The sequence below is a fragment of the Mytilus trossulus genome, chromosome 3 (assembly GCF_036588685.1).
Source record: "Mytilus trossulus isolate FHL-02 chromosome 3, PNRI_Mtr1.1.1.hap1, whole genome shotgun sequence".
Lineage (NCBI taxonomy): Eukaryota > Metazoa > Mollusca > Bivalvia > Mytilida > Mytilidae > Mytilus > Mytilus trossulus.
The window spans coordinates 42,542,753-42,570,362 of NC_086375.1; the positions used below are offsets into that span (position 1 = coordinate 42,542,753).

Consider the following 27,610-nt stretch of genomic DNA (forward strand, 5'->3'; position numbering starts at 1 on the left):
CATTTGACGAAACCCTTCGAACATTTTGATCCTTAACTCTCCATAACTTTGTACGTTATTTCGCCTTTTAAACATTTTCTATTCGTGTATCACTAAAAGTCTTTTGTAGACGAAATACGCGTCCGGCGTACAAAACTTCAAATCCTGGTTTCTATGATGAGTTTGTTCTAAGTATTTAGCGTTCGTAGTTGTTATCAATTACTCATGTGAGCTGTGCAAACGTGTTGTTCAATTACTGAAACAGAAAATACATATTAAAGAAAAGCAAAAACCTTTTATGGTCAATTTTCCATGCGATTTCGAATCTTAGTTTTCTAGTAGGTTCTTATATAAAGGCAACAGTAGTATACCGCTGTTCAAAACTCATAAATCCATGGACAAAAAACAAAATCGGGGCAACAAACCAAAACTGAGGGAAACGCATTAAATATAAGAGGAGAACAACGACACAACACCGAAACGCAGCAGCACACAGAAACGGACCAAGCAACAGACAATACACCACGAGAATAACAAATATAACATCAAAACCAAATTCATGAATATGGGATAGACAAGTACCGTGCCACGTCTTATCTCAAAAATAAGAGAAAACAGTAACGAACAATATAATAACAATGGCCATCTTCCTGACTTGGTACAGGACACTTTTAAAGGGAATAAAAGTGGTGGGTTGAACCTGGTTTTAAGGCATGCCAACGGAAAACTTGAAACCTTTATGTCATGTAAGTGGCGAAGCATTTATTTACTGGACTTGTGATAACCTTGTGTATTAACTGTTTCACTGGCAGCAGTAATTGTACAATGAACATTCCTGAGTTTGACTGTTCCTCTGGTATATTTCGTCTCTGTTCCTCATAATTTATAGGCTTATACATTGAAGGCATAATAGAACACTAAAACTTGGTTCAAACATGTAAAAAAAAGTGTATGTAACGTTATTTAATCCAACGGTGTGTACACCTCATTTTTGGTTTTATTTTTATATTCTTCGCAGGATCAGGTTAATTGATTTCACAAAACACAGTCATGATAAATTCTATAAGAGCTTTTAAATAAATAACTGTAACAATTACTCGAACACTACAAAAGGAATATGTTTTACCTTCAATGTCAGATATTGTGAAGGTGCCGGGAAGAACATTTTACTGATTAACTGCTTTCCTCTTTTGATATTTGATAACCAAAAGCCATTTCTTTTTGATTTTATCGTCAATCGTATACCAATATTCACTGGTCTTTTATTTCTTTATTTTTTAGGTAAACTTGAACTGAGTTGACAACCATAAACGCCATGAGCAAAACAGGAAAACAACCATGAATAAAGTTATTCATTAAAATGTGAGGCAGTGTTTTTTCTATTAATTTTTTCTTCGCATTTGAACCAATTTTACATTCGTAAGTTAAACATGTTTGTGCCCAGAGGAGCATATAAAGGATTTGAGCACATAGGCATATCTAAGGAAAGTGTTTCACACGGAAAACATTACTTCCAGTTCATAAAATTTATTGACCTTTACAACGAACAAAAGCTGAAATTAAAAAATCACCAGCACGTTGATTTAAAACCAGTCAAAATTGTCTACCCATTACCTCACTTTTTTTTCAATCGCTAAAAAAAGAAGCCGTTGTAGGAATAGCACGCAGTTTAAGAGACCAGTACGTATGGTTTCACCTTTTTTACGTCTCCGAGTATATTGAATTCCACAAAATTCGATATATCATGTTTAACTGTGAAGACATTTTGTTGTATGAGTTACATGAAAATCAGTCACAGCTTTTGTTTACATTATCTTTGTCATTCTTGTGCTTGTGTTTGTTTGTCCGTTTAGAAGTATAATAATCAAATGCCAAAATCAAAATCTCAAACACATCAAACGAATGGATAACAACTGTCATATTCCTGACTTGGTACAAAAATTTACTGTTGCAAAGAATGGTGGATTAAATCTGGTTTCAAAGCTTTGCTAAACCTCTTGATTGTATGACAGATGCATAAAATTCCATTATATTGACAACAGTGCGTTAACAAAACAAACAGACAAAATAGGTAAAATATCAAAAATAAGGGTACAGCAGTAAACATTGTGTTATTATCTTAGGCCGTGTTCACACCAAACGCCGTGTACAGTAAATATGTTTACATTTGGTTTAATGTAACGTACACTAGTTTCACATTAAATTTGTTCACATCTATACACCTTGTTTAGCTACCTGTACATAAGATTTGTTGTCACTTGTAAACAATATGTCATTTAAATGTTCATTACGTAAAACCGAATTAAAATTTTCTAACAACTTTTCTAGCAGTTAGGGAACGACCATATGACATTAAAAAAGGGGGGAGTTGGATTTTCCCACAATTTGATTAAAAAAGCCAGTCATTCAGATGATTAAAATGAACATATATTCTGAATCCAAAGTTTCCCTATACATTAACGTGTTAAATATTGAATTGGTACCATCGAAAAAAAACTAATTGAAATCTTTTTAAAGTAAAGTGGTTGCGCCTTTAAGAAAGTCATTTTGGATGGTTTGCAGTAGTTTAAAGATGTCTTGATTACGAATTAAAAACATAGGTTCACCATCAACGTGCTTACAGTCGAAGAAAAATAATTGCGATGTTAAGGATCACTACTTTTCTATTGTTTCTGTTTGTTTCAAATGGTATTTTTTTTCTCCAAGGAGTATTTGACAAAGGGAAGGGATAATATTGTTTTTTTTTACTTCTTATTGTATTTCAACTGATCTGAGATACTACACTACATGTATACATTATAGTGTTAAATGTTGAAGAAAAAAAATTTGATTACCAGCATCGAAAAAAACCCGGTATATGAAGTTTGTACGGAAAAATGTCTGGCTCAAATAAATAAACAAAATACATCCACCACTTTTAAGTTATGTGATTGTTTCTTTATGAAATCCATGTTGATGATTTGCAGTAGTTTAAAAATATATTTCTATCTTGTTTGTTTGTTTCAAATGGCATTTCTTCTCCAAGGAGTATTTGACAACGGGATGGGCAAATGTTTTCTTTTAGTTTTGAGTGTAATTTAACGGATCCGAGATACAAGACAAACAATACATTTACCCCCACACTTTTTAAGTAATGCATTTATGAATGAATCGTTGTTTGAGTAAAGACCGGTGGCAAATATTTCTGTGCAAGTCAATTCGATTCGGAAAGACCTTATTTTTCAAATGAATTATGTGTTCGGCAATGATGCTGGGATTGATAAAGGCTTAATAAAACTACGTTAAGTTTTTTTCCAAAAAATAACCTAAATAAATATATGAAGTTTGGACAAATATTTCTGTAAAGAACTTTATTAATATTTGTTATAAATATTAGTATTATTCAAAAATTGTTTCTTCCTTAAAAATACACGGTGAAACTAATTTTTAAATACCTAGTTTTGTGTACACTCAATCTACACAAGGCCTACATCGAGTATCGACTGCATGTAGACAAAACATGATTTACACTACATGTAAACATTCAGTTTTATCAATTGGAACATAACTTTGTTTAGTTTACGTGTGAGTTACACTTACACAACACCGAGTTTAGGTTTAGGTCAATGTCAAAGAAAGAAATCGTGACAAAAAGTCAAATAGACAAAACACAATAGCAAAAACGAGAGACAGGAATTCAAAATAATAACATAAGCATTAACACATTGACACGATGTATAGGTGGCACGGTAGTATTTCCTGGCAATAAGGGATAATGATAGCCTTTTTAGAATTTTCACCACTTTCTAACACTGCAAAAAATTCTACATTCACAGTTAACTGAAGAACTTTCATTTTACCATTCAGAAATGAATTTGGATATGTACCATGACCGTTTACTTTTTTCGCTATTTTTAAAATCCTAAGGCCACTAGTACTTTTATGTCTTTTATGGTGCAGTGAATGCAAAATTAAAAAAAATTCTCAAAAATTCATTTTCATCTGTATATAAAATTATTTCATATTTTTCTACACCTGATTCATCACTCAGTTTGGGAAAGTATGTTCAGTTGATACTGTATTTTTTGTCCAATCACACTGTTTAGATACATTTACCTAAGTAGGGTACACAAAAGAGCAACCTAAATTCTGGAAAGCAAATACTACCGTGCCACCTTTAAGTAACGAGCAACGTCACATTGGTATTTCTAAAAATAGACTAAACAGTAATTTTAAGAATTTACAAAGACAAATGGAAGAATACTATATTATTTAGATGATAAATAACGTCAGTACCGATAGTCTGTACTTCAAGATCATCGTGTATCATTTGTTATCGGCTGGTACGGAATATATTTATCGACAAGGTCTTGGTATCTTCCGGAAAAAGGACGAGACTTAAATTACGGTCAAGGAAACTCAGTAACATAGGGTGAAAAATCCCATACATGATTAGTACTACATTGTTGCCGATGTCACTGTTTATTGCTTAAGCCAGGTATATATATATTAACCAGATATATATATTGATAATTCAACAAGCGAAATTATATATGAATATAATAAAACATCAAATATATTAATAGAATAGTTTTACTTTATCTATTGGAGTCATATGAAGCAAACATCCCCAATAAATTTGAACAGTTTGCGCTCAAAAAGTACAATTAAAAAACAACAACAAAGAGACGCGATTAGAAAAAATCATATTACTATCTGGAGGCCAATTTACTGACATAAATGATAACAAATTAAAGATATATGGTATAATTATATAAACAGCAAGCAAATAGCATAAACAAAGAAAACAATGCGTTCAATAACGAAAACTTAAAAAAGAGGGACGAAATATACCAGAGGGACAGTCAAACTCATAAATCGAAAATATGTCAAGCTGACAACTTCATGGCTAAAATATAATGTATGTATCCCTGTTTTACGTTTATCTAAATCTGAGACATCATCATTTAGTAAAGGAAAGTTAACACTATGAAAGAAATTCATACAATTTCTCATATATTTGTTAAAAGATTACCGTGCGTGATAAATTGTATTACTGAAGTAAAATTAAAAAGAGAAGCCATAGATTTTATCATTAGATTTAGTTCATAGTAAGCCACTACTGGTGGAGATTTATTTCCCCGAGGGTATCACCAGCTTAGTAGTCAGCACTTCTGTGTTGACTTGAGTTATCATTGATATGTTCATAGTTATACATTGACTGTTAACAAAATTTGAATTTTTGAAAACTAAGGATTTTCTACCTCAGGAATAGATTACCTAAGCTGTATTTGGCAAAACTTTTAGGAATTTTTCGTCCTCAGTGCTCTTCATCTTCGTACTCTATATGGCCTTTTAACATTTTTTTATTCGATTGTCACAGATGAGTCTTTTGTAGACGAAACGCGCGTCTAAAATTGTAATCCTGGTATCTATGATGGGTTTATTTGCAACCACCGGGTGGATGCCACTGCTGGTGGAGATTTATTTCCCCGAGGGTATCACCAGCTTAGTAGTCAACACTTGTGTTGACTTGAGGTATCATTGATATGTTCATCATTATAAATTAACTGTTAATAAAATTTTGAATTTTTGAAAACTTATGCTTTTCTGCCTCAGGAATAGATTGCCTTAGCTGTATTTGGCAAAACTTTTAGGAATTTAAAGTCCTGAATGCTCTTCAACTTCGTACTCTATATGGCCTTTTAAACATTTTTAGATTCGTGTGTCACTGATTAGTCTTTTGTAGACGAAACGCGCGTCTGGCGTAAATATAGAATTTTAATCTTGGTATCTATAATGAGTTTATTTAATATGGATAAACTTCGTGAATGGTATCTTGAGAAAATTCTGAAAAGATAACAGACAATATGACATCTAAATATATGTCGAAAATTTTGTCAGGTGGTATTTGATAAGTTCTTAATAGTTTGTCTAAAACAGCAAAGAACCGATTATGCAAGAAAACACCGTTAGGACGACATCCGAAAATCAATGCCATTTTTGTTTACTAAATTCAGCGGTTCAACATTCAATAAAGACAACAGTAGTATACCGCTGTTCGAAAGATGTTAAAAAAAATTCTGATAAAAACAATGAACGGAATCGATAAGGACTTACGAAGGCTTATATTAAAGGATAAACCAATTATCAAATGACGTGTCTAACGCCTACATAAATTGTTCTATTTAATTATGCCAACATCTCTATTGAAAGTCGTGTAATTGATTAATCCCATTTCGGGGACAAAATAAAACGAAGTGCAAACGAAAATAACAGAGGACTGACTTATTTCTAGACTGTTAGACTTTAAAAGGTTTAATTTTGCTTTCAACATTCTGATATTTGCACCCTTTCTACTAAAAAGTTCACTCCTACAATAATACAACCTATAATGTACTGCATACTATCTAAAAAAAAAAGTAAAATTATGCCATTTCTACGAAACAAAAAAGAAGATGTGGTAAGATTGCCAATGAGGCAACTCTCCACAAGAGACATTAACAACTATAGGTCATCGTATGGCCTTCAACAATGACCAAGCCACTACTGCATAGTCAGTTATAAAAGGCTCTGGGATGACAATGTAAAAAAATTCAAACGAGAAAATTAAGCAGTTTTTAATCTTTATGTTACACCTTTTTATATAACATAGGTTCTAATTTTTCTAACCATTTCTTCTGTATATTTTCTCAATTCCTCTCATATAACTCATCGCAGAATACGACATACCCCAAGATTTTTACTCACCATTGTCAACATAAGCGTGGCCTGTACTGAAATAGTTTCTGCGAACCTCGTCTGTACACATGCGTTTACCTTTTTTTATAGGTTTTGTGTTGTCAAATCCTGAGTTTCCTGATTTGATAGTAGAAAGGAGTTTTTATTAATTTTCGGGCAATGGTGCTGACTTGTCTTTATATCCATAGACTTATTATTATTATCATTTCTATCACCTATATACGCATGATATCTTCTAACGTGTTGTCTTGGTCATTCTTTGTGATCATGTCAGGTCATCAAAAGCCATCAAATAAACTACTCGGCTGGTAATACCCTCGAGGAATTAAAACTGCATCATCAGTGACTTCGAAACAGGGTTTTAAATAAACTCATCATCAGGATTAAACTTTGTATTTACGCCAGACGCACGTTTCGTCTACAAAACACTCATCAGTGACTTAGAATCTAAAAAAGTTAAAAAGGCCAAAAAATTCGAAGTTGAAGAGCATTGAGGACCAAAATTCCTTAAAGTTTTGCCAAAAACAGCCAAGGTAATTTAAACTATGTATTAATTTTGCGCAATAATATTTTTACTGCTTTTCATTACTTGCATGCTTCTATTTAAATTCTTTTTAATAAAAAAAAAGATATTATCCAATTTTTCTACGTTTCAAATTAAAATTAAAATAAAACCTGTTATCAGCTACCTCCTTTTTCTTCTTTTAATTATGAAAGAGGGACGAAAGATACCAAAGGGACAGTCAAACTCGTAAATCTAAAACAAACTGACAACGCCATGGCTAAAAATGAAAAAGACATACAGAAAACAATAGTACACATGACACAACATAGAAAACTAAAGAATAAACAACACGAACCCCACCAAAAACTAGGGGTGATCTCAGGTGCTCCGGAAGGGTAAGCAGATCCTATGAAACGACATCAAATGCCATATTCATGGTTCATATATTATCAATAAAAAATAATCTTAATTAATAAATTTTAAATACGAGTACTAAATTGATATTTACTGATTAATTTAAAACACAATTTATTTATTTCGAATAAATAGTTTTACGAGAGGACGAACTATAAAAAAAAACTCTTTCTCTTCTGCTATTTGCAATTAAATTTTAATCTTTGTAAACCACAGTTACCTTTTACCTTTAAGTCATAAATTTACATGCTACTTGTTGTAATTGAAAGAGTAAAACCTTTGAAAAAATCTTTAACGAAAAGATGTTTTTGTTTAGAAAATAATACCATTCATCAAAAGTTGAATAAAATCCCCAACTACGACTTAAACCTACATGATATATTATAACAGATATGTTCGTCCGTGATGAATTTAAGAATAGAACACATATAATGTTAAACTATATAACCTAATGATCTGTAACACAAATCACAAAAAAAATTTAGATCGATGAATATTACAAAATTACATACGTTTTATAAACAATACCTACTTAAGGGAGAGCGATCGGCTTTGGGCACTGTACTGTTTCTCCAAATAGATATGAAATCTTAGTGTAGCATAAACAATATTTGCTCAGGTAACGATGCGTAAATTTCTGGTATTATGTGTATAGTTTCTGGTGTTATGCGTATAGTTTCTGGTGTAATGTGTATAAGACATTTAACATTCTCATTGTAATCAATGCTTAAAAGGTATTAAAATCCCATAATTATCAATTCACCAATGCATAGTTCCCAAAGGTAGCAGGATTGTAATTTTATACGCAAGACGCGCATTTTGTCTAAATAAGATTCATCAGTGACGCTCATATCAAAAAAAGTTGTACAGCCAAACAAGTACCAAGTTGAAGAGCATTGAGGACCCAAAATTCCAAAATGGTGTGCCAAATAAGGCTAAGGTAATCTATGTCTGGGATAAGAAAATCCTTAGTTTTTCGTAAAATTCATAGTTTTGTAAACAGGAAATTTAAAAATGACCACATAATTGATATTCATGTCAACACCGAAGTGCTGACTACTGCCCTGGTGATCCAATCGGCTACGAAACGTCTACCGGTAGTTTTTTTACTGTTATCAATGCATAAAAATTTCTAGTGATAAGTAGTATATTCTCAATGTTGCTAATTCTTTCTGTTACAATTCAGCGTTATTAACTGCCGGATAACACGTTCTAAGGCAGAATTAGTTATGGAAGGGACGCCATCAATACAATCTGATTTGAAAATATATAAATATTTTGATATAAAAGACCAGTATTAACGATAGTTACGATAGATATATATACATAAGAAAAAATGCTATAAGACAATTGTTATCCCTTCGTTTGATGTGTTTGAGCTTTTGATTTTGCTATTTGATTAGGTACTTTTTTTTTTGAATTTTCCTCGGGGTTCAGTATTTTTGTGATTTAGTTTTTTTTCTGTATCTGTATGTGTATCTGTAAGTGTAAAATTTTATTAAGCTTCTTTTACACACGATGTATAAGAGCGTGAAAGATCTTTTTGAGTGCTTACAATCTAAATCTCTTTCATATTGCAAACGTATTGAAAAAAATACACTGTTCTTCACTTTACACAAGTATTCCCCATTCCAAACAAAAAAACAAATTGAAAAAGTTGGTCATGCTTTGTTTCATGAAAAAAATGGCCAACGAAGAAACAAGTATCTTGTGTTAGGGAGTGATAAATCCTACTTGGTAAAAAAAATCACTCTGATTAAAACAAAAAAGAGTTTTGAAACTGACATTATCTAAATACTCGATTTATAGATTGACACCATATTTTTGTTTTACAACAACATTCAGCTTTTCAATTGAAACCAACTGTGCCTCTCATCTTGCCGACTTGTTCTTTATTGATATAAGGCTAACTCATACATAAACTTCTAAGGAAGAAAGAAAAGAAGTTAGCAGTATTTTTCAACTTTACTTTCCGCTATATAGATGATGTTCTCTCAATAACACCAACTTGAGATAAAGAATATAACAGACAAAGTAATTTCTGCCTCATGTCTTGGCATTCATCTATAACTAAACATTTCACAGGTGATAGCGGATATGTTCCAAATGTCGAAACTACAACTCCGTCTCCTTTTGTCGAATTTGAACTAACGAATAAGACTTATTATTGGGTTTGTCATTACATGACATAAAACCTTCTAGAAGAAAAAAGAAAAAGCACCTTGTGAATTCTTTCTTTTTACTTTCCGATATATTGATGATGTCCTATCGTTGAATAACAGCCAATACTTACATCTGAGATATCCCAGTGAACTTGAAGTTAATGATACTATACTACTGATACTAGAAGGACTGCTTCATACCTGGATATTTTTCTCAATATTAACACAGATGGACGACTTCACACGAAAATCTATGATAAAAGGGAGGATTTTAACTTCTAAATTATAATTTTCCCATTTCAAAGTAGTAACATACTTTCTGCCCTTCGTATGGTGTTTACATATCTCAATTGATATGGTATTCTCGTGCATGTTCATACTGTGCGAATTTTATATACAGGAGTGTGCTCCTAAATTAGAAACTGTTCCAACAAAGTTAGGAGGAAGATAGATTAAAAATGACACTCCGTAAATTTTATGGACACCATTACGAATTGGTTGATCCTTACCAAGTATTATTGTGCAAACTGAATTATTAAATTTTTACCACGTGTTAGATTGTGGTTTGTCATTACGACGTCTGATCTTTTAATTACTGAACGTGTCTTATTCCCGATGGTGACTGTAATCTGAGTGTGAGTTCGCATTGTTATAAGACGTGTTACGGTTCTTTTCCGTCCCAAATTCGTGTATTAAGTTTCAATGTAACAGTTGTTATTCTCATCGGATTTTGTCAAATGTCTTGACGTTTGTAGTTTTAAATCTTATTTTTCTGTTGTATTCGTGTGTAATGGTAAAGATAATTAATCATCCAGTTCATTTACAGTTAAATTACTAAGTCTAACACGACTTGATTAGTAATTTTCATAGTTATTGATAATTGTTTTATGAGTCTCATAAATCTTATCTTGAAAGATATCCTAATTCTATCTTATTTCGGGGAAATCCTTTTAGAAATTCAACTTATGCAACTATTTCAGTCTTAATTACGTTCTATATGAGTTTTGAACAGCGGTATACTACTGTTGCCTTTATTTATCTATAACTCTGTATGTTACTGGTTTAATTAATATTATGTAAAATTTACTGGTTACCCAATTAATTAATGAAAATTGAAAATATGGTTATATCACCTCGTTTTATATCCATTTGAGAACTTCTTTTATAAAAGAAAATAATATCGTAATGAAAATTAATTTTGAATCGGAAAACACTTATCTACATAGATATTGTCAAACTTTGACTTACATCTGCATAGGCATTGTCAAAACTGATATCTTGATTAGGTGCCATGTTTTTTTTTATCACTTTGATGTTAATTATGACTTAATCTAGCTGTACGAATCACATCGGTATAACTTAAGGGCGAAGAGATGAGTATGCGAGTTTGCACCATGTATCTATATCTTTCATTCATTATATCATATGGTCGCTAACAATCGATTCTCTACAGAAAAGAATAATTTCACAAAAGTAAAAATACATAAATTATAAGAAGATACATGTTTAAGTGTTCACATTAAACTAAACAAACAATAAAGGCCATTTCATTTATGTATCATAAGTTCTCTCATAAGGTAAAAAAGAGGGACGAAAGATACCAAAGGGACAGTCAAACTCATAAATCTAAAACAAACTGACAACGTCATGGCTAAAAATGAAAAAGACAAACAGACAAACAATAGTACACATGACACAACATAGAAAACTTAAGAATAAACAACTCGAACCACACCAAAAACTTAAATTACGTTTAAAATAATAATTAAAAGTTACGCATATATATTTCTAATAAATAGTTTACAATGTTTTCTCTCTTTAAATAAGTTTTGATGTAATAGAAAAGATAGTATACATAAACAGTTTCTTACCAACTATAATCTATCTAATAAAAAACAATGTAAATCAGTATGTAATCAAATACAGTCTAGACGACGAACAGAAACGGGAAAATGTGTTATTCAAAAGAGCGCAACGTTACATTAGCGCTTTCATAAACAAAAAGTAAAAACTGTGTTTCGTATTCTTACAAGAATAAATGAATACGTTAACTAAACAATTAACAAATAATAAACTTATATTTAAAATTTGAATATTTCAAATCTTACACTAGCTTTGTCCTTGATATTATAGTGACAATAACGTGTCATATCTAATTGCAATATAGTGAAATTGAATTGAATGATTTGCATGGACAAAATAAGTGTCGAACATCTTCTACGTTTGAAAATATTTTGGTCGCCATTTTTTCAAAACTTTAAAAAAAAAAAACATGTATCACTCAGCTTTTTCAAAAAGAACCAATGCTTGATGCTATGCTGCTTTAAGGTAAGACAACATTGAAAACACGAGAATCCAACAGTTATATAAGATTTTTATTGTAACAATCTTACAAAATATTTTTTTTGTCAAATCACCCCCACGCTGTAAATGTGGTCGTCATCTTGAAAATGGTATACAAGATTTTCTGAAAATAGCTAATTTTCAAATCAATTTGGAAGGGACATAATAATAAATATATGTATACCCGATATTTCAGATATTTATGAAAATAGTAATAAGCACATATGTCCACAATTTTTTCATCTTTTTTTATATAAAATGCAATTTTAGATTAAACACGACAGAAAATCCAATATTTATCGTAGTTGTATGATTTAACAGTGTGAACTATCGAGACAAGACAAATTTTCAAAAGCATTTGGAAGGGAGAAGACCAAAATTTAAACTTTTCCAAAAGCCATAAACATATTTTTAAATATATGAAAAATGATTATATATGTCCACACTTTTTATATCATGATCTAAAAGTAATTTATTTAATCGATTCCCGAAAGCCCCTGTGCATTTCTATCTCAATTTCTATACATTTTACTTGAACATGATACTGGTGATGTGAGACGTCGCCAAAGTCACGTGATGACTGCTATAGTTGGATTTGATGTGACGTCACCAAGTCCGTTGATGACTTTGGCTTACTCGGCTGATATGCTGGTTTAAGTTGTTTTATATAATGTATTCGGTTTTTTTTTTATGTAGCGAGTCATCACTTCGGTTTTATAATGTATTACTATTATATAATCATTTTATAACAGTTACTGTTTGCAAATATATCAGTTATTCTTAAGGTCAAGTTTCAGTAAATGGGCTATGTCACAGATTTCGGTAAAATTTGGCATACAACTCTGACTCGATGAACTTCGACTGAAAATCGAAAAAATAATGCATTGATCTCAATTATCATTTGAAATATTACTGATTTAATTCTTACAAAATGGGTGAACATTTGTATAGAGAACACATAAAATCGACGAAAACCCTTCTAAAATTTGTCTAAAAATCGTCAAATCTCTAATTCTACTCCATAGATTTTTCTTAAAAAACTATATATTGTTGACACATAAATGTTTAACATTGCCATTAAAGCGGGAGTTTTGGCATGCCACAAAATCAGGTTCAATCCACCATTTTTTATAATGTATTTCTATTATATAATCATTTTATAAAATTTACGGTTTGCAAATATATGAATTATTCTAAATAATAATGATGTCCTTATTCCTGGCAGAAACACGTAGCCGTATTGGTCCCAACTTTTTGAAGCTATTGTTTTTCAGTGCTCTTCAGCTTTGTGCTTGTTTTTAGCTCTCAAACTTTTTTCATCTGAGCGTCACTAGTTGGTCTTTTGTGGACGAAACGCACTTCTGACGTATTAGATTTTTAACCTGGCACCTTTTGTTAGCTATTATTCGTGTGTTTTTTCTGTCCTGTATTTTCTCCTATTTATTTGTATTGTAGTCCTGTCATTTAATGTTATCATTTTAATGTTATATTTAACATTGCCATTAAAGCGGGAGGACACAGGTTTGGCATACATGCCACAAAACCAGGTTCAATCCACCATTTTTTCTTAAAATATCCTGTACCAAGTCAGGAAAATTGCCATTGTTATATTATAGTTCGTTTTTGCGTGTGTGTGTATGTGTGTGTGTGTGTGTGTGTTACATTTTAAAATTGTGTTTCTGTTGTGTCGTAGTTGTCTCATATTTGATGCATTTCCCTCATTTGTAGTTTGTACCCCAGATTTTTTTTTTCTAAATCGATTTATGAATTTGGAACAGCAGCATACGTCTGTTGCCTTTATTTGTTAAATGGTTGTATGTTCATGCAGCTTTAAAACGGTTGGCTTTATCGTGGAAGCAGTCGGAGAGCATAAAGAGGACAACAGACTTTCGGCGGGAAAACTCTCAGTCCTTAATAATGTAGTCGAACGGTACGTCACGTACGGGGTTCGAACTCACAGCAATGGTGTTAACAGGCTAACGATACTGTAGACGAGCCTCGTAGACCACCTAGCCACAGAACGTAAATGTCTTTTTGATTCATATAAAAATTATTAATCCTGTGAATGAAACTATTTTGATAAATATCAATTTATTACCAAAGTCATTGTTTGTGAAGTGCGGATCCTAAAATATCATTTTCACTGTATATGTCTTAGATTTCTGATGTAGAATGATAAATAAACAGAAGATTATTTTTTTTTGATTTTTGGAGAAAATGAAGAAAATTAGTAAAAATGTTTATGTTTAGACATAAATTATACTAGTAAGACAATGTAAGAGATATGGACAGGGTTTTATCGCGCCTGGAGCAATCAAGCTGTGAAAAATATACCGAACTTAGGTGAATATGTTTAACATTTTACGAACAGATCGTGCATGGGATATTACGCTAGTAGGTAAGATGTTTTTGCCGAAAAATATTCATTTTAACACACAATTATTAAAATTGTATAACGTTTTGTCATTCAGTTTCTTCATAGTCCTTCATAATGAACTAAATTCCACTATGATGCTTTCTTTATGTAAGTCATGTTTACTGTCGAATAATGATACTAAACTTTCAAATATTAAGGCTTTTCTACCTCAGGCATAGATTACCTTAGCTGTATTTGGCAACACTTTTAGGAATTTTGGTCCTCAAAGCTCTTCAACTTCGTACTTTATTTGGCCTTTTAAACTTTTGTGGATTCGAGCGTCACTCATGAGTCTTTTGTAGACGAAACGCGCGTCTGGCGTATATACAAATTTTAGTCCTGGTATCTATGCTGAGTTTATTCATTTTCACTGTACAGCGATTCATTAGTATTGTATATTCGTTGCATTGTCACTATATGAACTGTTTTTTTTTTTTATCTATTAAAGTCTTAATTTAGCCACTTGCGGAGGAAAGTTTAATTTAACACTCATTTTTTTCAAATGTATTCCATTTAATTTCTTATAAATCGCAGGGATCTTTATCCTTGGTTTTATTTATCCATTTCCATGACATTTCATCACTAATTACGTACATCTTGATATAGATTAAACCGCATTGGTTTTCCCGTTTGAAAGGTTTAACACTGGGTCCCTTTATAACCGACTAAACGGTAGTTTTAGTTCATGATTGAGAGCCATACCAATTAGACACTTGTAATTCGGTTGAAAGGTCTACAGATTATAAGGTTGTGAATGCAAATTCAGAAAAATATGCTCCAATCTGAAGGAGATTTTTAGTTGTTGACTGTATTGCTGTTATTGTCCTTCGTACCTCATAGAGCGAAGTCTGTAAACTACTTAGAATGAAAGCATATCGTCGCTGGGCTTCTAAAATGTTGTATATGCATTTTTTGGCTAAAAATACTTCTTGACACCAATGGTCTGAGCGGGAGGAAATCTTTGGTATTACAAAATAGCATACAGTTTTACCAATCAAAATGGGTGAAATAAGACATATAAAAAAATTGTTTGTGAGGAAAAAAAAATCTTGAAAAATTTGTAATTTACAACATTTTAGAAGCCCAGCGACGATATTTAGAATCTCTCCATCGATCTCCAGCTTCTTGCTTAATTTTGTCTAATGCGTACTGACGTTTTTTGCTCAAAGTTTTCAAATCTTTCTGCCGCAGCCCCAGACATTCAACTATATCTTGTATACAGAAAGAGGGTTTCGAGTTTTGTTCCACTGCAGTTTGTAAAGAATGTTTACACTGAAATTCTCTCTGTAATCTATCCTGTGTTTAGTCAAACGTAGGTGTGATTTCAAATCCAAAACAATTAACATCTCCAAATTGTCCTGCAGGGTTTAGCTTCTTTAAGTCGATGCTTAGTTTAAAGGCCATGTGAATGTGTTTTCGTTTTGTTGCAATGTTTTCTATCAGTGATCTCATTATGACTGGTGTTTTACAGCTACTTTTGAACAGCTGTCATCAGTATCCAGTATGGCCCTGCTAGGAAAAATGAAATTAATTTTTGAAAGCGACGTATCATAATGTCCTGAATTTGTTTCATGAGATAAAACCTGTCCCAAATGTTTCAAACCAGACATAAATCTAAAGAACTTGCCTTTAAACAGCTGATTCCCGGTTCTCCAAAATCGCTTCACAGTATCTGAGTACCGCATACCACAGGCATCATCACGTAAAAACCAATTTACATAATATAGAAACAGGTTATATGCTATGTTTTCCAATAGAAAAGTTATATTTGCTAAACATTTAAACAAACAAAAAACACACAGCAAGCTGGTTATTTTCATGCAAATAATGTAATGTCATCGGTATGAATGGTAAAATATGTTTAAGAAATTGCTTTTAAAATTTTCCAAGATTTTTTCTGTCTATTGAAACTAAATCTTCATTGATATCTTCTGTTTGAGAACATTTTTCAATTGTCTTTTCTGGCTCCTGATTTTTGTCCTTGCTCTTACTAATAGTATCTGTTTTAGATTTGTTGGCCGGTAAAACCAGGTGCTCGTCTAAATCCACAACGTTGATGCTTTGTTTTTCATTATTTGTGACTACAATCTTTCCTTTCTTATGATTCACCTCAGGTACAACTGTGAAAGTTAACCTTTTATAAGCTTTTCTGTCACCATTGCGTTTTTAAAAGATGCATAGTTCTCTGTTCGCATGTGTATGTTTTGCGTGGACGATAACGTCCTAAAATTTACTCCTCTCAAATTTACAGAGACTGCACATAAACTTAGCCATATCAATCTTTAACTGCAAAAAATATAAAAAGATGTCGTTCAAATTTTTTTTATAATTAAGGAAAAACGTAATTTTAAGAATACAATATGACATTTTGAGAAGCGTTTTTGTTACAAGTCTGAATATATTTGTTTCAGAGTGGATGAGGAGTTTGTATTGCAATTTGAAAATATCATAAATACTAAAGTCATCAATTCAGTTTTTTCATTTGTTGCAAGTCCATTTATTACGGAAGCCGATAAGGGCCATTCAAAAAAAATATTTTATGTCGTAATTACGACATAACATGTCGTAATTTCGACATAACATGTCGTTAAAACGACATCACTATGTCGTAATTTCGACATAACATGTCATAAAAACGACATCACTATGTCGTAAAAACGACATCACTATGTCGTAATTTCGACATAACATGTCGTAATAACGACATAGCTATGTCGTAATAACAACATCTGTAAAATAATATGTGTTATGATTGCCAAGAGACTAAATGACGCAGAAATTTACAACTATAAGTCATCATAATGCCCTCAATAATGAGAAAAGCCCCTGCATAGTCAGCTTTAAAAGAGGGACGAAAGATACCAGAGGGAAAGTTTCCGAAATGCTGTGTGGCAGACAGTGTTATTCATTAATCATTAGCTCCCTTTGTTAAACTCAAAATTTCATATTTAATGTGTTTCATTGTTAAATAATTTATATGAAGCTTAAAAAGTATATATTTGTTAAATTGCATAGCTTTTACTATTTGAATTCATTGGTTAAATATATTTATTTATATTGTAAAGTTTAATATTTGCATCGTCGCAAAATCTTTGGATACCTTCTGTGAGAATCTTATAACATTGACTCTTATAGGATAACCGTTTCGTTGGTAATAGAACCGATCGTGCAAGGGCTTCATAACCAGTCAAGTACGTTGATAAAAAAAAAAAACCAGTCAAGTATGTTATAAACTTCCATATGTTGGATAGAGAATTGAATAGGTTATGATATAACCGATACGTCCTATCGACTTATACTTCGTATTATATCGATACAGGCTCATTATCACAAATGTCCTTACTAAAGCAACACGACTGGTGCCTCATGTATAGTAGGATCTGCTTACCCTCCGAAGCACCCGAGGGAACCCATAGTTTTGGATGTTGGTTGCTGCTTAATCTTTAGGTGTTTTTTTTATAAATTGTTTAATGTGTACTATTGCTTGTCTGTTTGTATTTTTCATTTTTAGTTGTCAGTTTATTTTCGATTTATAAGTTTGACTGTCCCTCTGGTATCTTTCGTCCCTCTTTTATATATTTTACCATTTTAGATTCTAATTTTGATTTTTATGTTGAATCCTCTGAAGACTGACATTCAGTCCAACTAAGTCAGGCCAAGCTTTCCATCCCACCCTTTCAGGTTAGCTCTGCTACATGCCTTCATAATAAGGTTGAAGTATTGAATGCTCCACTTCTACTTACTTTTGGTATATCATGATAAAAGTTGTATTTTGTTGATTAAATTATATATTGTTTACTGTTTTTTGTTTTCATTTACTTAGATATGTTATAGCGTTTCTACATCTTGCATCCGCCGTTTCCGTACACATCAGTTTACAAACTGGCCGCTATATGATAATAACGACAACCTTAATGTGTATCAACATGAACCAACAATAGCAATGCAATTATAATTCCCCTCAAGCCTCAGTAGTACATTAAGATTCAAGTGTGTACAAATGAATGTACAGCGATCCGTGTGTCTGATCACTTTGAGTCCAAAAATTAACATAGTCTTTATTGGGAAAAGCTTAAAATGAATCTTATTCAGAACCTGCAGTGGAAATTCAGGACTTCATAATTTACAGAAATATGTACATGCCAAACATAATTAGAGAGGCTCCAAGGTGCTTGAATTGCTTCCCTATTCAACTGGGTCTCATTTTATTTGATGAAGTATATAAAGTTCTGATATGTGCAAGTCTGAGGTCCAAGTGTATAACTTTAATTGAGCTTGATTGCACATAGTGTTCATTATTCTAAAAATAAAACGATACGCTACAAACTTTGCCTTCACTGACGACCATTTTGAAATTCCTATCCCTTCAAAAAGTGAAAATTTAAACTATACGGTTGTCGTTATTTATATCACATAGCAGTCAGGAGTCTGTAATTCAGTGGTTGTCATTTGTTTCTGTGTTGCATATTCGTTTTTCGGTATTTGTTTGCACATTATTAAAACCGTTATTTTTACTCGTTTGACTAAATTTTGTAAACAGCTGTCATTTCGAGGACTCTCCCTCTGGTACATTTCGTCCCTCTTTTTTAGCTGACTTTGCGGGGGCTTTTCACATTAGTGTTGAAAAAGCGTTGACCGTACGCACATTTTTAGAATGAAACAAATTAAACTTTGGTCAACGCTTTTACACCCCAATAAAGTTGCAAAAAGGAGCATTCAATTCTTAAGTAAATTAAAACCAAAAACAGAAAGCAATATATAATTCAATCAACAAAATACAACTTATATCATTACAAGCCAAAATAAAATAGAAATGAATCATTCAACACTACAATAACACCTTAGTATGAAGGCATGCAGCATATGCGCTAACCTAATCGGGCTAGAGGGGGGAATTCTTGTCTTGCCATAGTTGTACCGAATGTTAGTCCTCAGTCCTCTATTTAAATAAAAAAAACTGACAACGCCATGGCTATAATTGAAACAGATAAACAGACAAACAATAGTACACAGGACACAACATAATAAACTAAAGATTAAGCAGCAACCCAAATCCAAATCTATCGGTTACCCTAGGTGCTTTGAAGGGGAAGTAAATGTACAGAACATGACGCACCAGTGTCGCTAAGTTTTGTCTCCTTTTTCTCACGAAACGGTTATCCCATTACAGACAAGGTTATGAGACTCTCACAGACGGTAACCAAAGATTTTGCGAAAATGCAAATATTAAACTTTACAATACAAATGAATATATTTAACCAATGAATTCAAATAGCAAAAGCTATGCAATTTAACAAATATATAATTATTAAGCTTCATATAAATTATCTAACAATGAAATACATTAAATATGAAATTTTGAGTTTAACCAAGGGAGCTAAGAATTAGTTAATAACACTGTCTGCCACAGAGCATTTCTGGAACTCTCCCTTTGGTATCTTTCGTCCTCTTTTAAAGCTGTCTATGCATGGGCTTTTCTCATTATTGAGGGTATTTAGATGACCTATAGTTGTTAATTTCTGTGTCATTTAGTCTCTTTGCAATCATAATACATATTCTTTTACATATATAGCGATGTCGTTATTACGACATATTATGTCGAAATTACGACATAGTGATGTCGTTTTTACGACATAGTGATGTCGTTTTTACATGTTATGTCGAAATAACGACATAGCGATGTCGTTATAACGACATGTTATGTCGTTTTAACGACATGTTATGTCGTAATTACGACATAATATTTTTTTTTTGAATGGCCCTTATCGGCTTCCGTAATTTATCACATAAATCTACAATAAAAATTACTTGCATCATCAATTATTTTGGTATTTTCGAAACGTAAACAAATATAGTTTTCCTCTGATCCTGTGTTCTACAATAGACATACTCGCATATGATAGTGAAAATGAACTAGCTGGATTCGCACTTTATATACACTGAAAGTAAGATCTTGAAATAGTGGGGTTTTTTTTCTCTCTCGCTATACTAACATTCCTTGTTGCTTAGTTATATATTAATTTGATCAATAAATACTCATGAAAATAGTTTGAAGAACATAGATACATGATATGAAAATGTTTTGTCATGAGGAATATAAATCAATAACAGATCAAGAATGCCACTTGCACTCTTGCACTGCACTATCCATGATTAGAATAGTAGAATAGAATGATTTACTAATGGATGAAAAAGTTATATAACTGTTAGGCAGTAACCATTTGATTTTCTCGGGGGGGGGGGGGGGGGGGGGTTGGCTATTGATTTAAAAAAAAAAAAAAATTGTTTCCAGTTTTTGGAGAAAAAAATAACTTGTTTTTGACCCTGAGAAAAAAATGTTTGTTTCACCCTCAGCTGCCACTATATGTAATGCTAAAATTGGAAGAAAAAAATGTTTTCGACAGATGCTGCCTTATACAAATATGAATATGATAAAAAAAAAAAAAAAAAAAAAAAAAAAAAAAAAACAGAGTACCAAGTCACTAATAATTAAATAAAATTAAGAATGGAAATGGGGAATGTGTCAAAGAGACAACAACCCGACCATAGAAAAAACGCTACAGTATGATAGTTATTACTGTGAGGTTGATTTCCCTGTCATTTTTTCATCATTCACACTCGAACACCAAAAAAAATATAGATATGTACCTTGACCTTGACCTAACTTTCAGGTAAAAGGATGTAATATTTTGATGAGATAACATATTAGGAAAGGAATAAACCGAACGTATTTTTATATAATTTAATTTCGGATGTAACGCGTCTTCTGATTGGCTGACGTTATTTTGTTATGAGCCCTTAGACATAATTTAGTCATGTGATCGTGACGTCATCAAGGTTTTTTCATGGTTTTCTACGGTTTAAAATGGAATTTAGAATTAAATTATAAGAAATGACTGTAATATTTTTTCTGTCTATTCGAAATAACATAAAAATGTGGTGCACACTGTTAAATAACCCGCTACGCGCGTTATTCAGTGTGCGTCAAATTTTTTATGTTATTTCTTCATAAACAGAAAAAATATTACAGTCATTCCTTAAATAAAAAAAAATACGGAGATGTGGTCTGATTGCCAATCAGACAACTATCCATCATCCATAGGTAAATAGTGTGAGATACTAAACAAGTTGATTCTTCTGCACTTGATGTTCCAAATAAATCCACTTAAATATCTTTCCAAGATTTAATATAAAAAATTCTCGAGTAATTAACCACCATGCATCATTTTATTGATGAAACACAGACATAAACATTATTGATGATTACTTTTTAAAAATTTATTGGACACATATAATGCATCATTCCAAACACATAATCTATTTAAACAAAAAAAACCATCTTGATATAAATTCTTGAATATCACCGTCCGTTTCATTTGACAGCAAGATTGCGATAGAAACACAGCTAAAATGAAGACCTTCTTGCTTGCAGTAGTTTTCTGTGCTTTTTTGGCTGTAACTTCAGGACAAAATTTATTAGGATCCCTTCTAACTCTTGGAATCGCGAATGAATTTTTAGGAGGTGGAAATTTTTTTGGAGGAGGTGGAAATTTTTTTGGAGGAGGTAATAATTTTAATGGTGGCAACAGAGGAGGAGAAAATGTCCTGTTAGTTGAACGTGATAATGGTGGATTTGATCGTGGATTTGATCGTGGTGGCTTTGGAGGTGGATTCCCTCGTGCTGGATTTGGTCAACCAATCTATGTACCAGGTAAGTTATATTTTACCTTCTCCCTGAAAAGGATAAATTAATAAATATGAACATTGTAACAATGCAGATAAAATTTGAGTTACGAAATTATTTGATTCCGTTACTTTTTTTTTCAGATCCTTAATTTAGTTTCATTAGAACCTATGTATAGTAAGAGCACATGGATGTTCTTACTTTTTTATATTTTATAATTTTATAATTGTATAGCTTTGCACTATTTTTTTTATTTTTTTAAAATCTATAATATATATGCCTAAACATTCTTCAATTTAATATAATCTTTCGCATTTTTATTCGATATTAGTCTTAAAACTTGATATGGCATGAATTTAGACCAGTAGATTAAGTACTCTGAGCTTGCTTAAATGACTGCGAGAATTCCTGGGCACCGTTTAATTGTTTATAATTGTTTTGTTTTCACTAATGCCCGCGTCACACTGTCCCGATTTTTATATGCGAAAATTGTAAGTTCGTACGAAGTTGGTCCCGATCCCGTTAAAATACCAAAAAGTGACCGAAGCAAGTACGATGCATAACGAAGTCTATACGATGGTGCCGAAATTATATACGATAGCAAAAAGATGGACATACGAAGGTTAACCGAAGACGGGCATTTAAGCTTCATATCTCAGCCGAAGCCTATACGATGGAGATCACGAAGGCTACACGATGGAATACGATGTTTAAGGTCAAGTTACAGTAAATGGGCTATGTCACAGATTTCAGTAAAATTTGGCATACAACTCTGGCTCGATGAACTTCTACTGAAAATCGAAAAAATAATGCATTTATCTGAATTATCATTTGAAATATTACTGATTGAATTCTTACAAAATGGGTGAACTTTTGTATAGAAAGCACATAAAATCGGCGAAAACCCTTCTAAAATTTGTCTTAAAATCGCCAAATCTCTAATTCTACTCCATAGATTTTTCTTAAAAAAACTATATGTTGTTGATACATAGATTGTCGTTTTAATGATGCAAAATAAAGATAGGGTCACCGACTTCGTTTTTACGGTATACTTCATTTAATGTTGCGTTCTTTGTGAAAAAATCCAACAAAACGTCGAAATAATCGTAACGTTATCGCTTTGCAGGCCGTAAAAGGTTGATTCTAATGCGATTTGGATGTAACAATTTTTTTCATTGGCTAAAAGTTGCCGTCAAATCCACAGTTGACCAGGCGTAACTAAGGAGGGACCCGCCATTTTGAATTGATGAATCAACAAATGTTCGATTACTACTATATAATCGAAAATAAAACAACACCTACCTCGAATTCGCCTTTTTAATGTAATTTTATCCGAAGTTGAAGCGTACAAGTAACGTTATAACCTCCAGTTTGTAAGTTTTCATTTATATGACGTCACATTTAGCCATGACATCTTTGTGCCAAAACCATTCATGAAGATTCGCGGAAGTTTTTGTATTTGTCAAATTAAGACATTTTTTCAAGTTTTATCGTATTTTTTCTTTTTTGTAATGCATTAGAATCGGAATAACAGTACTGTAGTTGAAGAGTTGCCACCGTCAATTTTGATTTGACGGTCGCAAATCTCCGTTTTACTGTCTCCGCTACGCGTCGCCAGTAAAACTGCATTTGCGACCGTCAAATCTACAATTGACGGTAGCAACTCTTCAACTACAGTACTGTTATTCCTTAATTTTTGACGTATTTCACAACCAACAAGGTAACAAATTGATTATTAGACAAAAAACGAAGTCGGTGACTCTATGATTATTTTATATCATTAAAACAGAAATTTATGTGTCAACATAAACAATATATAGTTTTTTAAGAAAAATCTATGGAGTGGAATTAGAGATTTTGCGATTTTAAGACAAATTTTAGAAGGTTTTTCTCCGATTTTATGTGCTTTCTATACAAATATTCACCCATATTTAAAGAAATCAATCTGCATTTTTTCTGATAATAAAACAGATTAATGTATTATCTTTTCGATTTTCAGTTGTAGTTCAACGAGCCAAGGTTGTATGCAAATTATTAGCAAAATCTGCGACATAGCCCATTTACTGTTCCTTGACCTTAAAAGACGTCGTGTACAGCTTACGATGCCGAATAATGAAGAAAAAGTTGGTTTCCCTATATAAGTTTACCTGCAGTGTTATGATTTTTATTATGTTACTTGATATGAAAAATTGACAAAAAAATAATATTTTACTTGTAAAAGTAAATCCTGAGCCCGTAATAGCTGCTCTTCTTGTTCCATTTGAATTAATAGAAACAACGCCGTCGCCTTTCTTGTTCTCATAGATTCATATGATATGAGCTCCATGTTTTGTGAACGTTTTCGCGACGTCAAACTGTGACATATCGGGAAAAGATTCATTTTTCGACTGATTTTTATCATTCAAACTGATTTAATTTGAAAACGAGTGCATGAACCCCCATTTTTATAACATACATTTTCTTTCATTTTGCAGGGAGATTATGTAGACCAAATTTTATAAAACTGTAAATAATGCATTTTTTTAATTTTGATAAATATACAGCAAAAAATTACGTTTTTTTCTCAATTCATGACCATTTGATAATGTGAGTAATTTCTGAACGTAAAATGCATACACTTTTAGAATGCTTATAAAATACAGAAATTACAAATTATTTAACAAAAACAATTTGTGTTTATCTTTTAAAACAAAAAAGTTATGTCTTTCTTTCGAAAACGAAAATACGGCTACAAATCCGAATTTTGAGCAAATATACAAAATTTCGACCTCATTTAACTCAAAAAGTAGCACATGAAGGTATATTTTTTATTACATATTTGATTTAATCAGATAAAAAATAGCCTATATGCAAATTTTCGTCAACTTGTAAATATAGGATCAAAACTGTTTCGTATGCCCTTAACTGTCGTATTAGACTGACCAGTGCATATCGCGCATTGCACTTTAAATGTATTTTAGCGCGAAAATTAACTTACATTTAGCTGGATTTATTGCCGTCGTAGTTCCATCTTGTTGTCTTCGTACTTTTATTCGATGGCAACACGACGGGATTACGAGGTCTTCACGAATTCGTGTTGTCATCGTAAAACCTTCAGTTAGCTTCGTGATTCATTCGTGTAGACATCGTTATGAAAAACTGACCGATGGAAACGATGGAAACACGAATGCAATACGATGTTCAAAGATGCATTCCCGGTGACATTACGATGGTGAGGATGGTGATAGGAACTCAATACGAACCCTCAACATCGGATGCAGCTTCGGGGATTTTTTAACAAGTTAAAAAATTTAGAACCCTTCCCGAAGTTGTCCCCGAAGACTAGAAAAGTGGCCGATGATTCTGCGATGGTTACAGATGGCACTACGAATAGCCCGATCTGATACGATCAGTCCCGATTTTGAAAATTTCCATAATCGTGTTTCCATCGGCTTAAAAATCGGGACAGTGTGGCATTAAGCCCTTCGTTGTCTATTCACCGATATTACAGAATTATCAAGTGCTTTTCATGTATTGAACTTTCTTCTGTGTACATTTTGTATGTCAAGCGATGATTTGCATCAAACTACTCCAGTTGATTTGTGTGCCGAATGAACGGATATTTCTATATCATGCGTGCCATACGACAAATAATAACTACCATTGGATACCTTAACTTGAGCGGTATATTTGCAGTCCAGTAATGAACGGAAAAAGATGAGTTACCACTAAAAAATATCCTAAATCATTTCTGATATGTATATTTACTAAGTTGTTGATTTCAAATGATATTCAAACTCATTTTTATTGTTTTTATTTTTCAACTTTTCTTGTACTGTAAACATGTGTAAACATAGTGATTAAATATGTCGGGTTTTTTTTCAGATTACGGTTATGACAATTATGATCATGGATATGGTGGATATAATGATGATTCTTGGTAACATGATCCAGCTAGTAAATAATCATTCGAAAGCATCAGACGTCACATAAAATCATCACAAAAATAAAGCATTCGTCTTTGGCCTTTTAAAAGATCTTCAATTTCGTTTTCTCTAATTATTCGTCAATTTATCCCTATCTGCACCCATGGCTTAAAAAAATTAACCAACGTATATTTCGTTTGATCTCAGTTATTAATTGGTTAAAATCGGATTATGACGTCAAATTTCTTGCTTTCCTCTGAATTTCCTATTGTTACGGCATGAAAAAAAGGCGACCATGCCTGATGACATCACGTAGAAAGAACACATCTTTTTGCAGATCACTCGAAAAGAAGGATTTTTTGGCCGGCTTATTATTTAAAAATCAATTAGAGAAACAGATTCTACCACCAAAGCTCGTGTAATACAATATTTATTCACTCTCGACAGTTAAATTTTAAATATTTCAAACACTCGGCGAGCCTCTCTTTTTTAAATTTGAAAATTTAACTGTCTCGAGTGGATAAATATCGTGTCACACTCGATGCAGTGGTAGAATCTATATCATAGTTATCTGTCTAACGTGACGGTACCAAAATTGCACCTATTTTGACAGGTTTTTTTTAACTACGTTTCTTTATGATCAAGACAACAATTTCCATTTAGTGTTTATTTTGTAGCCCTATCCTTCTTTATTATATAGGTACACTGACACTGACCAATTTGATTTTCAATCCATATAGAATCATAGAAAAATTGTTCTGAACTAACCTCCAAACCATCGATGATTCTGAAATGAGGAGTACCCAAATGGATTGCATCCATTCTTAAATTCGCATCTTTAAAAGTCGAGTAACAGAGCTTTTGTTTAATTTTTTCAAATATTTTGAACAATTGGATATTTGTCCATGCTTAATCTTCATTATTTCAGAAATTAATACTTGAAACATATTGTATTTGCTAATTTTAAAAAGATGACGTTTTGACGTATCAAATCATAAAAATACAAATTGTTTAGTCTTAAGAAAATCTTGTGAGATTCCGGCTGCTATTTTTGCTAAATAGGTGCAATTTGGATACTCGGTGCAATCTGGGTACGGTTACGTTTATATGGAGAGAATAAGAACAGCAGTAAGCGTATATGCTATGAAATATATTGATATGATGATGACGTCATACAAGAGTATTTTTAAAAGGAATAATGAAAAGAAAGAAGTATTATCCTTTATATTCAAATTCCGCTATCCAATGTATGTAAATGGTGATATATATATAGAGATTTATAATTTAAACTTTGGTTACAAAGTTGAACGAATATCAAGTTAATCGAACTTGGGTGGGATCCGGGATCGGAACCCCCCAATGAGACCCCCTTGGGATAAAGACTAATACATGCAGATACAGTAAGAGCTATTATAATATTCCATGTTGATAAAACATCTAAATGTTTTGCTTGCAAACTTTGTTTGGTTGTTTACGCAAATC

At 32.2% G+C, this 27,610-nt stretch overlaps 1 protein-coding gene across 1 annotated transcript; it reads left to right on the plus strand.

The window, feature by feature from the left end:
- The first annotated feature begins 21,949 nt into the window (after positions 1-21,949).
- On the plus strand, positions 21,950-26,146 carry LOC134710794 (keratin, type II cytoskeletal 2 epidermal-like). Its single transcript, XM_063571193.1, has 2 exons — positions 21,950-22,250; positions 26,088-26,146. The coding sequence occupies exons 1-2, from the start codon at positions 21,950-21,952 to the stop codon at positions 26,144-26,146; spliced, it is 360 nt and encodes a 119-aa protein (XP_063427263.1).
- Positions 26,147-27,610: the final 1,464 nt, after the last annotated feature.